This window comes from Pavona decussata, unplaced genomic scaffold, assembly GCF_977016875.1.
Source record: "Pavona decussata unplaced genomic scaffold, jaPavDecu1.1 SCAFFOLD_366, whole genome shotgun sequence".
In the NCBI taxonomy this organism is placed as follows: domain Eukaryota; kingdom Metazoa; phylum Cnidaria; class Anthozoa; order Scleractinia; family Agariciidae; genus Pavona; species Pavona decussata.
The window spans coordinates 3,471,905-3,486,451 of NW_028145742.1; the positions used below are offsets into that span (position 1 = coordinate 3,471,905).

Consider the following 14,547-nt stretch of genomic DNA (forward strand, 5'->3'; position numbering starts at 1 on the left):
ACAAGAAACCCCAGAAAACAGTAGGGAATGCCTGGGCTAACCATATTAACCTTGGGGTTGACTACTATTTCAGATTTATGCTACAGAAAAGCAGAGCATACATCGGCTTAATTAACTACTTAGCTCGAAGATTAAGGTTTGACCAGGCTACATAATAGTCAGTGAATGATTCATCATGCAAGAAATTCATTTAACAGCCCGTCGTCCTCCACGAATACGGCCTCGACCCAGGCCTCGTCCACGAATACGACCGCGCCCCAAGCCTCGACCAGTGTTCCCCTTACCAAGACCCAGACCACCTACAGGTTTGTTGAGATTCATTTTTGTGTTTTTAATCGAATTATCTTAGATGAAGGGTTGTGAAATGAAGGAAGGAACTATTGTCTTTTGGAATGATATGTAAGCGTACATTTTCGTAACATTAACTGCTTCGTAGTTGAAAGGTCTGATGGGAATTAGTAAGTTAAAACTGAATTATTGTGAGAGATCGTTGAAAATGGTTATAAAGCTTCAGCTTTTACCATAAGAAAAGTCAGTTCCCTTCCGATTAAATCATATGACAATCCCGTAAGAAACCCCGTGTTTATATGTAGTAATCTTAAGATTTATATTGTTTATTATTCTTAAATTATTATTTTAGCACTTCAGTCTGAGATACTCTGCTAAGTGTGAGAACATGAATTGTAAATAAATAAAATTAAGATTTCTGTAAAACAAAATTGGTTTTGACACAAAAATGTTTGAATTCATGAATTTCCAGGTAGAAGACCAATAAGACGACCAAGACCACCACCAGGTGAGGGCATGTTAAAGTTTCTCTTCTCTTATTTTCATGTTTTCTCAAAACTTGTCACATTCTAAGATGGCCAACGACCACTTTACAAACTATATTCCAATGCTTTTCAATCCCCTGTGCCGGGTTGTTCGAAAGCCGATTGACGCTAATCCACGATTAAAAGTTAATCGAGGTTTTCATCTCGCTCATTAAAAATGATTTTAAAGGCTAACTTTAAGCTAATGGGAAAGAAAAGTTTAAGGCAAAACTAAGGGACAAAATTTTTTGGACGAATCCTTACGGATTAGTAAATATACTCGAATCAAAGTTCACGTTAACCCAGGATTAGCTTAATCGGGCTTTGAACAACTAGGCCCTGGTGAACAGAAAATATTGTAAATAGCAACACCACAGGACATTACTTCACAATAGCTTTTCATTTGAATGATTACACTATCACATTTACTATAGACTTTTTTCATAAATGGCGGCCGATAAATAATTCTTTTGTTTTCATGAAAATTAGCCTTACTAGCCTCGTTAGCATGTGCAAAATTCAATAGAATTTTTACTCTAAAATGAGTTAAGTAGGGCTAATTAACATGTATTGAAAAGAATAATAAATTGGCCGCCATTTATGAAAAAGGTCTATGGGCTCGAAAATTAAAAGCACATGTATGCTTTAATCTCTTGACAAAACACAACATCATACCTGACATTTCTCTTCACAGGGGCGAGATATGTTTACCTCGGACGTTATCGCGCTCCACCTAAGAAACTCCTTGGTAGCCCCACAGTAACGCTAAAGAGTGCCAAGTATGCCAAAAAGAACTGTCAACGTCTAGCGCGCATGCGCCGTGCATGGGCGTTTGCCTTACGGTTTGGCCATCAGTGTTTCATCGCTCAGAAGAATCCTCGTAAGTTTACAAAGTACGGTCTACCCCGAACAAGAATGCCAGGAGCACTGAAAGTTTTCATCGCTAGAGGTAAATATAAAGTTTCTTTAAAAATTTGATGGCTACTGTAATTAAATTTTCTTAAGATTTTTATATGGCATATTAAGATGAGCAGTCAAACTTGAAAATAATAGGTATCGTTCTTGTACATTTTTTAATTTATGATACGCAAAATTGATAGGGTACAACCGATTTAAGGTTGGTGAAATAACGGAAAAAATGCACACGACGAAAACTGAAGATTTCCGATTGCTTGTTACGCAACAGTTTTGAATCTTAGGGGAGGGAAGGAGCAACCCTTTTTTCTGTGGGAACGTTCTGCAACTTGGTTTTCTCCTTGTACTTCCAATGTTTCTCTTGGTTTTTAACAATCATGATGCCAACCATCAGTTAGCGCAAATCGCAAAAGTGAGCTCTTTACAGACTACTCTCAACTAACAGTAAATCTACATCTGCAATCAATTAAGGTGGTAAAATCGCAAGATATTACATTGCAACTGTCTATTCCAGTGAACTGACAATTGGAAGATGAATTTCTAGCGATCTAAGTGCACTCTTTTTAACTTGTTTAACTGGTGAAGAGAACCTTGAGCTCAGTTCCACTTTACATGGTGACACTGGCCTAGCTCTACGATAGATTAGCAGTGAAACCAGTTAACACTAACCTGTAACTTCCCACTAAAACATTAAAGACAATGTCGCTATGGTAAAGTAATGGTCCAGCTTTATGTCAATAATGCGAGCGCTGTAACCAAATATCGTCTGTTCTGATTCAAAGGAGGCCGCCGCATACCAAGACCCAGGCCCAGACCTCGACCCAGACCAATGCCAGGTAACAAGACATGTATACATTTTCCTTTTAAGGAAGCAAACAAACAAACTCTTGTTTTTATTAAATTAACCTAGGTCAATGTTTGTCGTCAGTTGGAAGGATTAGCACGAATGTTTCGTTAAAGGCAGATTTTCTAGAGAAGAAACGGCAAACAAGAACATGACAACAACAATTGAAGCTGTAAAGAACATGACGACGCCAAACTAAAAAACAACGCTTGGTTGTTTGGTATTGCCTGTCTTTGATACGAACGTGGCTAAAAGGCAAGCAGTAAACATAGCTATTCATTATAGTTGTTCATTTCCGTTTTAGGACGCAGGTTATACCGGTACATTGGACTATACAGACCACCCCCAGGAAGGATGCTGGGAAAACCTATCAGGAAGTTTAAAAGCCGAGTGTACGCGCGCAGGCGCTGTGAGAAAATAGCCAGATATGGGCGATATCGGGCATTTGCGATACGATATGGGCGGTATTGTTATGTTACTCGACTAACAAGCAGAAAGTTTACAAGATATGGCCGCAGTCGATCTAGGAGACTTGGCGCTATTAAAGTCTTCATTCAGACATCAGGTAGGCTGTGAAATTCCAACTAATACATCAGGTTTTTTATTGAGCGACTAGAACGATTACTCATCACTGAAAAAAGCTGAAACCAGTCAACAAAAATGGAAAACCTTGAAGTGGATATTTTCACGAACATTTGAAATTGCAATCACGTTATTATATACTCTTCACAATAAATATTGAACTAGTAATAGTAATCACAGATTAAAAAATGCGCTCGACATGCCAATTTGTATGTTGAAGAGAGGGGACTTGTGTGGTGAAAATGAGGCCAGATTCTTGTATCAAAACGAGGTAAATTTGCGCGACAGAGGAAAAAAAATGGCTGCCAACCTCGATTTGTTCCGCATGCACTTGCATTGGCAGCCCAACGCAAACACCAAATTAGACTTGCGGTATCTCATTGTTAACCTCAACTACTTCTATCAGTAAGTTGGTTATAGCACAAACCAATCATGCATGACTCTATCAATTAACAACTGAGTTCCTATTTTCAGGAGGTCGCCCTCCGCGACCCAGGCCACGAATCAGACCTCGGCCACGACCTCGACCTCGACCCAGGCCACGAATCAGGCCTCGGCCTCGACCTCGACATAAGCCGCGTAAACCAGGTATGTATTTTTTTAATCAAATGTTTTCCTTCATTTATTCTGAGATACTGGTCAGACATACTTCAGGGGAAATTTTATCTAAAAAAATAAAAAAAAATCTTCGAACGCGAGATTACAATGGCTATACAGAAAACCATTTTTGTTTCTTTGAGCCTTTTTTAAGAAAAGAGTTATGCTCGTATGCATAGACGAAATGAAACGAAAGCTGACTTGATGCTGAATGCCTGTGAATTTTTTTTTTTGGATAGGACGAAGAATAGTACGATACCGTTACGTCGGGAGATACCGGACGCCAGCTAGACTGGGGCGAGCTGCTCTTGCCGTCCGACGCCGTTTTTCTGCCGTAAGAGCGTGTTTCCGCTTGGCTCGAGCGAGACGTTCCAGAGCTTTTGCCATCCGCGCTGGAGTACAGTGTTACTTATCCAGAATGACATCTGCCAAATTTACAAGACGAGGAAAGACTCGAGTTGGAGGCGTCAAAGTGTACATTGTATCAAGAGGTATCACAAAACAATTCTTGAAATTCCACAAAAAATATTGTTAAAAAAAAAAATGGAAACTGCAGCCAAAATGGTCGATTATTTTTCCAGTACAAGAATAGTTCTTATACCAAATTATGTCATGTCCGTATTAGTATATCATTTAGCAGTTGAAATTGCTGATCTTTCACATAAAGACTTCTTTAAAATAACTTTATATGGAGCTTCTGCCTTTCGAAACATTGCGGGCAGTTGCATTTTGCACGTATACCAGTTTAAAAGCATGTCGTAATTCAAACACTGCTCTGTAAATCATATAGGCTTCCTGGGCTCGTCATAATTTATCTAGTATTGTTTTTAGGTAAGTATATCACTGACGCAGTTACTTGAAGTTAAACCGAACGCCAGTTGTACTTAGCTTGGAAAATTGGGGAAAAATAGCAAGCCGTATGCTGTATGTTCTCAGTCTTAACAGATGTAAGCTGTGAATCATAACGTGTAACGTGCTATAAAAAATACTTATTTTCAGGTTCAGTTAGACCACGAATTCGTCCCCGACCCAGGCCAAGACCTCTCCCCAGGCCTTCACGGCGAATATGGAACTATCGTAGGATTGGTACTTACAGAATTCCGAGGGGTCGTTCCTCCAAAGGCCGCAGATACCTTGGAACGGTAAAACCCAGAATAAACCCGGTCAAACAGTGCGCTCTCATGGCGCGAGAAAAGCGTTACCGGTATTTCGGAGTGAAGGGTAGACGTTACTGTTACGGTGCATACTTACGGAGACCGCTGACCAGATATGGACGAACAACTGGCGTTCGTGATCTCATTGTTTACAAGATTGGAAGAGGTTAGTGCGTGTGTAATCAGCGGAAAGTTATAAAGCGATAAATACAGTTTAAACCATGTTACCAAGTATAGTACTTACTAATTAAGAAAACCTGACAGTATTGCTGGGATTATGTGTTTAGTCGAGTTTGTGAAAAGGTGGCCAATGAAAACTTGAGTAATTTTCATGAAACAAGTTCAAAACACGTGTTTCGAACCTTGAGGAGGCTCAGAATGATGCGTAAAAGAGAAGAAAAGGAAAACAAGACTGCGCGAGCTCGTGTTTTGCGGATATTGGCTACTTTGGAGAGCCGCACTGCACTGTCAAACAAGTCAAACAAGCAGGACTTGAGCGGATCCGTTTTCAAAACTTAAGCTAAATGTATTTTGCCAGTAATTTGCCAAGGACAGCTGACTTCTTCAAGGAACAAAACCTTCTCGTCATCAGTAGTTATTGTACTTTCTATAATTTGATGATCACATCCATCAGGGTCCGGTACCTTAGCTTTTTTTGCGGTTTGTTTTTACCGTATTTTACAAAACGCTCATGTTACCAAGTCAATGTCACTACCATGTCGCATATTCACTTTTATCAACTCTTGTTTCAAATAATGATCTCGTAAAACTCTTTTCCTTACTGTGGCAACGCTCTTATCTTTTTCATCCCCAGGCCGCCTCAGACCGAAGCCCAAATCATCAGTCTGGTACTACCGCTATATCGGCCGATACAGGTCGCTAAGCTCAAGAGGCCTGGGTCAGTATGTTGGAAGAATGAAGGGTAAAAAGAAAGTATATGAATGTGCTCGTCGCGCTAACAAGATGGGATACCGTGCATTTGCATTACGCAACAGAGGAGACTGCTACGTTTCAAGGTACAAAAGACGGTATGCCTCCAAGCGGCGCGTGTTTGGACGGGCCAGAGCAAGTTCAGGTGGACCGCGTGTTATAGATGTTTATGTCGTTGGAAAAGGTGAGTTTGATCAAAACCTTTGTGAATTCCGTTCTGATGTTTACCTCTTATACCAGTTCTTTCATGGGAATATTAAGTTATTAACGATTCAATCTTCTTATTTCAGGCCGCTTTAAGCCTCGCCCCAGGCCACGCAAGGGCGGCTCCATCTGGCATTACCGTTGGTTGGGACGCTTCCGATCACCTAAAGGAAGAGGTCTGGGCAAGAGATTAGGAAGAGTAACAGGAAGAAAGAAAGTGTTCAATTGTGCTCTCCTTGCAAGACGCATGCGCTATACAGCATTTGCTCTACGCAATCGTGGTGTGTGTTATGGAACACGTTCATCAAAAGCCTACACAACCAAACCAGTGATCAAGGGCCGCTTCAGAGCCGGAGCAGGAGGGGCGCGTTTTATTGATGCCTACTCAATTGGGGGAGGTAAAAAACAAAGGTGTAATTGAGAAAATTATCATTCCCTCTCACCCCGCTGAAGTAAAGTTTACATACTTTCGTGGGAGGAGAAAATAAACACATGAAAAGCTGAAGGACCGTCAGTAAAAGGAGACATTGTTTGCAATTGTATCGCTTTTGTTTTTGTTTTGATAACAACAACACGTTCCGCACAGAATGTAATATTTGTGGAGAGGTTTATACGCAAATGTTTCTACATTTTGAAATCTAAAGACTTCAACAGTCAAATTAACCTCAGAAGCAGATGTTGCGAGAAACAAACATGAAGAATTTGCTCATAGAAAAAGGTTATGTCTTTATAACTTTAACGTATTTATCTAAACCTTTATCTCATTTGCAGGTCCTTACACACGCCCAAGCAGGAAAGGCAAGTTTTTTATATTTAATATGAATTTCTTTGAAAATCAGAAAAAAAAAAAGCTTATCAAGGGCCAGCATACTGCATTTCATTGTCGTGAAAACACAAAAAACTATAAATGGCTTTAAATCCCAATAGTTTTCAAATGTTTATCGAAGCCTTTTTCAAAGTTGAGAGACTATAACAATCGTTTTTGAGCCGTTTACTCCTGATTGCTGACGGAAGCAATATCTAAGAGAAGAAAAACAAGCGCACAACAGTTACAAGTGCCTTTAGTACGAACAATTGTCAAGTCATTTCTTGGTAAAGTTGTTTCGACCTCGTCCCTTCCTTTAATTTTTAATTATAAATCTTCCTCCTAGGTTCTCGCGGCCGACCCATGAAAAGAAGACGAAGAAGAAGGCAGCGAATAAGAGCCAGGAGGAGAAAGGCCAGAAGAGGACGAAGGAAGAGAGCCCGTATAGAGAAAACCAAACGACTCAAGCGAAGATTAAAAAGACGTGTAATGAAACTTAGGATACTGAAAAGGAGGCGAATACTGGTAGCGAAACGAGTGATCCGTCTGAAAGCGCTGCGTAAAATAAGTCGCCTGAGAGCCGCAAAGAAAGCGCAACTTCTCCTGGCAAGGAGAGTGCTACAAATGAAAAGAAGAATCCGCGCTCGCAAGCTGAGACTTAGGCGGCGATATTATCAACTGCAAGCAGCAAAACGCCGAGCGAGAATCCGACGAGCAAGAAGAAAAGCCATCAGGATCCTACGAATGAGAGCGAGGCGGCGCTTACGAAAACTAAAGCTATTGGCTCAGAGGAGGTTGGCCCGTGCGCGGAAACTTGCCAGATTACAGCGTCTAAGGCGGTATAGAATGATGGCTAAGCTACGAGCGAGGCAGAGAGCACAAAGAAAACGAATGATTGCAATGGCAAAGAAAAGATTGAAACTACTTCGGAAAAGAATTCTCCTAAGACAACGAGCGATCCAAGCAAGAATACGGGCAATGAAGCAAAGAGAGACAAGATTACGAATGCTTCGATCTCGGATAAGTGCTCGTCAGAAGAAAACAAGCGTTCAACTCTCCAAGACCAGAAAAGTACTAACCACTGTGTCACAAAAGATGTCCTATTTCCGGCGCATGCGGCGTTATTACCTCTTGAGACGCTTGCAAGTCTTTAAACAATATCAGATGAGGAAGGCCAGTAGACTGCGACTGAGGCGGTACAGATATCAAACACAGGTATCCGCTGTTAAACGAAGGCGACGACTACTGAATCTAAGAAGAAAACGGACAGAAAGAAGATTGCGGGAATACAAAAAGAAGGTGAAGGCATGGTTCAAAAAACAACAACAGAAACTTAAAAGGCTCTTGGTGAAAAGGAAGGGAAAGATACGAGGTGAGTGAGAAACCTGAGTGAAATACAGACACTAACAGGACACGTTAGGTCGTCGTAATAAATAGCTGTCCTTTGAATGAAGGCAGTTGCCTGTTGTAATCTCTGGAACTTAAAAGAGAAGATATTCACTTTGTTCTTTCAAGGCTGAGTAACCTTTTATAATTTAAGAAGTTGTCTGTATGAGGAGTTCGACCATAGCAAGGAAATGCGAGAAAACAAAACAAACTGAAACATTTGTGAAAGTCATCGAACTTGCTAACTTCCATAAAATTTTATAACATAAGCACCCCGATATATAAGCCTACCCCCCCCCCCCCCTCACAAACCCCCACACATTGCAGTAAGCTTGGTTAATTATGTGTTATTTTTTGTTTTAACAGCTGGGAAGAAAAGAGGGGAAATACTCTCAAACAAAGCGTCGCCAAAAATCTCCAAGAAAACAACAAAGAAAGCTCAACAAATAGGTAAAACTGATAATATTGTATACGAGCGCGCAAATAAATTTGAGCCATCATTTGTTCGTAATGAAATTGCCAAGCGACGCCACGCAATCGGCCTCACGAGTAACAAGGAAGTAACAGGGAAGACGACTTCACTCGCTCGGTATCAAGTTCCACATTATTTTCTAAGGCTATTGGCCAGAGTGTTGACTGACACCTGACGTCAGCCCTTAAACCTTATTACCGCGGCCCTCTTAGGTTCCCCGCTTCGGAGCGTTATTTTTGTGCTTTCCACTTGTCACTTGTAAGGGCTTGGACAGGCATTCTATTCAGCACATGTAAATGTGTATTGGTCCGAGTTAGAGGAAGGCAGGAAAACAGAAAGAAAACGTATCGTTCATTAAACAACCATCGCAGTCCACAGATTGAATTGAGAATGGTGAAAATATACAGTTTAGAATGATAATCAATGTTCCAGGAACACGCACCAGAGGTAGAAGCCTAATAGTGTTTCAATTTTGAATAAACAAGGAGGACTGAATGAACATTATTTAGAGATTAAACAATAAAAAAGCACTTTCTTGTTGTTCTCACGACCAACAGATTTACCTACTGCTGACCTTTTCTGGTCATTTGAGGATTCATCTGGTGGAGTATCCCACGATGCCATTCACAAGCGCGAGGCTCATTTGCTGGGAGGCGCTAAAGTTGTATCGACAAACACGCGAGGACACGTGGCTAGCACCGGTAGTGCGAGGGGATGGATATCGCTCGGAGATTTTAAAGGTAACAGTAGTAAATATAGGCCTTGGAGAGGTAAAACTACACGAGACGCGTGATAAATGCCCATACGTTTGCTTGAAATACCGAAAGAGTAAACACGAAAATAAAACGCGCGTTTATTTTCCTTCTCGCGCCTTTCGTACTCAGTCTCCGCGCGGTTTATTTTGGCGTTCCCTCTCAGTTTATTGTTCTCGTTTCCACCCACTATCCGAGAGTCTGGCACGGCCTATAGTTCCTTGTGGGCTGACACTCTTACCTTACCGTACCTTAATTAAACAAGTGACACTATCCTATTGCCTGTAATTTCAGCTGGTTAGAATTCATTGTAATCTTTAAATTGATTTAACTTTTTGCAAAAGTTACAGCAACTAATTTCCAAGCGATTTTAGCTGTTGCAAATCCATTTATTTCAAATTCATTATCAGAACTAATTTGTTATCTCTGCAGGGAAATGTTTCAGTGATCCAGACAAATGTAAACATGAAGGTATGACAGTGATGGCCTCGCTCAAACTAAACAGCAAACAGTTCCACAAAAAGTCCAGTTCATACTTCATGTCCAGCGGAGGTCAAACAACACAGGCGAAGGGTTTTGCATTCCTTCATCTTGCCAACCGTTTCATTATAGTACTCAGCACACACAACAAACAATGGAGGTTAGAAACACGAGATCTTCCACAAGGATGGATCAACATGGCTTTTACTTGGAAGAAGGACGACTTGCTTAAGCTCTATGTAAATGGCAAGGAAGTCACTCGCGGGAAAGCTGTGGCAGTTTCCAGGCCAAAGGACACGTTCACGACCTTAGAAATTGGACGTCCAAACAATTCTCACTCGCGGAATTTTAGAATACCACTGGAGATTGACAATCTTGGTCTGTGGGAAAAAGCTCTTACTAGTGATGAGATAAAGGCGCTAGCTAACAAAGGTATAAAGATTTTCAGTACTTTTTTCTCTTTTACTAAATCTATATGACTCTTGTATTAGTCTAATCTGGAAGACTCTCTTTGAGTAGTAATACCATAAAAAAGTTCTGCTACTCAGGCCCTCGGTCTCTGCTACAGTAAGCCGGATTGTCAGCTATTTGTATGCCTTGGGAAGTTTTGGGGGAAGTGGAAGATTCAAAGTTCAATTCAGTTTAGCTTCAACATTCAGCTTTAAAGTTAAATGACGAGAAGTATGCCTACTATGTTCTACCCATACTAAAATTCACGTTTTAAATGTTTATTTAGATGCTGCAAAAACGACCACTGGAAAGGAACAGAAAGAATAAATTGTCATAATGTGGAGGACGAAAGACAATCGATATCTTTCACTGTGAGATCAAGGACAACCTTATAATCTTATCGATGGAAGACTTTTTGTGCCTTGTTTTGATATCGAAGCTGGAAAATTGTAGAATTTGTCCACCCACAAATCTTTCTCCCTTGAGATAGTTTCATATTTTTTCTTGTTTGAAACAACTGATAAAATGTTCTGTTTTTATTCCTGCTTACTCGTAAAAGAGACGCTTATTTCCAATTTTGACCATAGTAGGGGCGCCTATCGGCGGCTTTACGGTGTACAGGAAACCATCAATCAATCAATAAATTAATGAAAAAGTTAGAAATAAAGTATACAGATAAAGAGTATGTTTGATTGGCCCGGGTTTTCTTTATCAAATATCAAATAGGCTAATTGAAGACACCCTGAATCAGTTTAACAATGTCCTACACTGGAAGGATCAGTAAAAAAACTGTCTTCTGTAATCCACCCAATGTAAGCCAACGTCGTGTTATCCTTGTGTCCAAGCCCTCTCGACTTATGAGCCAGTATTCGGTCAAGTCAGGTCCCCAGTCCCCAGACATGGGCCTTCATATGATTTGCACCAAAAGGACCACAATGTCAAGGGACAAAAACGTATGGCGCACAGATTACAGGCTGTATCCAGGTAAATTACACAAGTCTCCCTCTCTTGTCCCCGGTACAAGTTTATTTAAATAGTCCCATGTGTATGTCAATTTTCTTTTTCCTGCAGTTATAACATGTACCCGCAAAAAGCCAGGAGAATGAATCCGAAACAAATTTAATTTACCTTGTTAATTATTTAAAGCGCGTGTTCATACTTCCACACGAACGTAATTTTCTTAGAATCGGAAAAAGATGGTTTTAGAAACTATCACTAATTTTATGGAGTGAAAAATAATTTGGTTTAAGCAAAACATCATCGAACGACGGGATGACGCGGATGCCACTTAATCATTGGCAAACTAAAGGTTTGTTTTGTTTTTTATGATATGCACGCCTTTTGTTTCCGAAGTTATGACACAGTGACGAACAGGTTAGAGTTTAGTTTCTTTTGGTTTTCTGTTTGGATTTTCTTCAGTTCAACAATTGTTTATTGCGAACTTTTTATACTTCTTTCAAACATTATTAGTTTGAACGTAAACTGATGAGCTTACCGAACTCACCAATGGACGTGAAATACCTCTCTCTGTTTGTGGTTCTTGTCATTATCTCGGGTAAGTGCATCTATTCTATCATCCTGTCAGTTTGTTTAGACGTGACATTTTCCTATTCCTTCAGTGTAAACTGTTTTTAAACAGGAAGGATGTTGTTGACTGAACTTTAAACAGAATGACTGCATGCTTTCCTTTCCAAAGGTACCCCTAAACATTTTACCTGCATGAGGTGAATGGGTCGTCATAGAACTTTGGCACCTTTCATGAGAATTAATCACTTACACAATCTCTGACTTGAAAGAAAATTGCGAACGCAGAGAAAATAACAACTGAAAATATAGATGGTAAACAGGTCAACCTGAAGAGAGGAGGAGTGAGGTGCTAATATCAGCGGTCAAATTAGATTTTGTCCATCTGAATCGCACACGGCCAATAAACGCTTTGTGCTTTTTGCAAGTTGATACATGACCCTACATATGCCAAGAGGACTAAGTCGCCCGCTCGCACAGGGAGTCCACGAGACCGTAACTTAACGCAGCTTCTGCAGCTTGAAGAAAGTAGGAGTGATACTACAATACGTCTCTCTAAATGCACGCTACACCACTTGTCACAAAACAGTACCTTCAAATGTTGTGTTTAGCTGCTGTTAGAGTTCACTGCTACCCATTAACACACCTGAGTGGAGAGCAATACCGGGCTTTCGATCACACGCTAATTACTTAACAATCACGCCTCCACTTATCCAGACTAAAACAGCTCTTTTCACTATCAGGCGGCCAACCAATAGCACTGGGGGGCATCAAAATAACACTATTTTACCTTTTTCTTCCTGTAGGTGATAGTTGGGGGGCAACACATGAGCAAAAGAAACGATTGACTTCACTTGACTTAGAAGCAGGTACATAAAGGAAAATACCGTAAAAGTAGGGTATTGGTACTGAGCATGAAAGGTGTATGAAGTGCGTCGGCTCTTTAATCTATAGCGTATTGCTTACAGTAGTTAGGGAACATAGGTAGCTATTTTTGTCTCTCAAGATAAGATCCTATAGCCTACTTAAAGGATCGTCAAACGTGAACCTGAGGCAGACGATCATCTCAGTCACTAGTGCAATGCCAGTGGCTTAATTTGGGTTCACAGGAAGGATCCCTACGTACATGAGCCTCAGAGCCCATCTTGGCGATAATTCGGTAGAAAGTGGCTGTGCAGACCTAGCTCGGCTCGTAGCAATGTTGGCGTGTTTCTCATAGCTCTGTTCTTCTAGGAAAATTTAGGACATGCCGATTAATAAGCTCCTGGTGGCTTACCCTAATGAAAGCTGGTAATAAATACCAACTACTTCTTTGGCCGCGGCACGGCTCCAGTGCTAATCACAGTTTCCATTCCGAGACTTGCTTGGTCTAGGATTAAGGTGCATGGAAGTGGCGAGGAAAAGAATGTTTGTATCATTTATAACAAACATGCACTACAGTTTTTAATACATAGAGCATCCGTAAGATGAAAATTATGATCGTTTTACATTCACATAACTTGGAACGAGATTTGCTGACAATAAAACTAAGTAGAGTAAATCATTTCGTTGATCATGTGCCTTACTAATTGGACATTTTTTTGTATGTGATAGACAAGCTAGTAACAGTTTGTTCAAGAGGAAAGAGTCCATTAACTTGCGAGTCTCCCGGCTCAGCAATCGCTATAACAGGAGTGTTCTGGGGGCGGGAATCCCCAGACATTTGCCCCTCGGAGGACGGAGACCCAGTAACAAATTGCCCCACAGCTCCTGAAACGCGCCACATTATCAAACAGATGTGTGAGGGCATGGGAAGCTGTGTTTTGGAAGGAAAAGCTGAGAAATTACAAAATGGAATGCATTGTTATGGCGTCAGAAAATATCTTCTTGTGAACTACACTTGTGTGCCTCAGAAAAAGGAAGCCATTTTGTGTGACTCTGAGAGATCCACTCTCTTCTGTCCTTCCGATTGGTTGATAAAGGTTAACTCGGCTTTCTGGGGCCGGGAACATATCGACGTTTGTCCATCAGCAAAAGGACAGGAGCTGTGCCCAGGGGCGTCAGAGACTGTCTCCAAACTGAGGAGCAGATGCAATAATGTTCCTTTCTGCCCCGTGAAGGCCTTTTACAAGGAGCTTCAAAATGGTGGTGAAAACTGTCCTCGTGTGAAGAAGTACCTTGTTGTAAACTACAGCTGCAGGCCCAGTCCTGACATAGGGCGACGAGGACAGCTTGGGCTTATTCCAATGTCAGTTTACCGCAACCTCAGAATCAGGTCAAAAATATGGAACCCTGATGATCTAAAAAAGAAGCGTTCCTAGGTTATAACAATAAGGAAGAACATACCGAGACAATAATAAATTGGAAAATGTCATTCCAGTTCCTTCATAAAGGTATAAAGGTGAAAATGTAATTCATAGTTTGTTTTACGACTTGGTTATCTCGAAGTAATTGATAGAACTTCAAGGTGACCATAAAATGGATCTACTTTCTATAATATTATTTTATTGTTATCAACCGACCAGTCCTATGAACGGGTATTCCTTAAGCTATATCTGGCTGTTCACTACATAATAGACGAGCATTTTGTAAGCATTGATGCTAAATAAACTGCTTTCTTTTAGTTTATTTTGTTCCTGATTGCGAAGTGCCTAGAAACTT

General features: G+C 40.7%; 2 protein-coding genes across 2 annotated transcripts in view; both read left to right on the top strand.

Annotated features, from left to right (window-relative positions):
• The window catches only part of LOC146452880 (uncharacterized), a 48,499-nt gene extending 37,431 nt beyond the window's left edge, over positions 1–11,068 (top strand). Inside the window, exons 44-59 of the mRNA XM_085097748.1 lie at positions 198–305; positions 761–796; positions 1,507–1,761; positions 2,510–2,563; positions 2,876–3,136; positions 3,628–3,741; positions 3,990–4,241; positions 4,750–5,070; positions 5,719–6,018; positions 6,125–6,436; positions 6,810–6,836; positions 7,190–8,215; positions 8,596–8,679; positions 9,259–9,441; positions 9,886–10,365; positions 10,670–11,068. Coding sequence (XP_084953874.1) covers positions 198–305; positions 761–796; positions 1,507–1,761; positions 2,510–2,563; positions 2,876–3,136; positions 3,628–3,741; positions 3,990–4,241; positions 4,750–5,070; positions 5,719–6,018; positions 6,125–6,436; positions 6,810–6,836; positions 7,190–8,215; positions 8,596–8,679; positions 9,259–9,441; positions 9,886–10,365; positions 10,670–10,710 — 3,854 coding nt within the window. The 3' untranslated portion in view covers positions 10,711–11,068. The remainder of the gene's footprint in view (positions 1–197; positions 306–760; positions 797–1,506; positions 1,762–2,509; positions 2,564–2,875; positions 3,137–3,627; positions 3,742–3,989; positions 4,242–4,749; positions 5,071–5,718; positions 6,019–6,124; positions 6,437–6,809; positions 6,837–7,189; positions 8,216–8,595; positions 8,680–9,258; positions 9,442–9,885; positions 10,366–10,669) is intronic.
• A 248-nt stretch (positions 11,069–11,316) lies between these two features.
• Positions 11,317–14,514, top strand: LOC146452881 (protein eva-1 homolog C-like). Its single transcript, XM_085097318.1, has 4 exons — positions 11,317–11,692; positions 11,854–11,938; positions 12,714–12,776; positions 13,501–14,514. Exons 2-4 carry the CDS (start codon positions 11,869–11,871, stop codon positions 14,205–14,207), a joined length of 840 nt encoding a protein of 279 aa, XP_084953444.1. The 5' UTR covers positions 11,317–11,692; positions 11,854–11,868; the 3' UTR covers positions 14,208–14,514.
• The last annotated feature ends 33 nt before the right edge of the window (positions 14,515–14,547 follow it).

What these genes read in the sequence shown, in the direction of transcription:
- LOC146452881 (XM_085097318.1), top strand. Translation starts at nt 11,869, where the DNA reads ATGAGCTTACCGAACTCACCAATGGACGTGAAATACCTCTCTCTGTTT. An exon ending in GGTTCTTGTCATTATCTCGG is followed by an intron (nt 11,939 to 12,713) that starts GTAAGTGCATCT and finishes TTCTTCCTGTAG; the next exon opens with GTGATAGTTGGGGGGCAACA. An exon ending in TTCACTTGACTTAGAAGCAG is followed by an intron (nt 12,777 to 13,500) that starts GTACATAAAGGA and finishes TGTATGTGATAG; the next exon opens with ACAAGCTAGTAACAGTTTGT.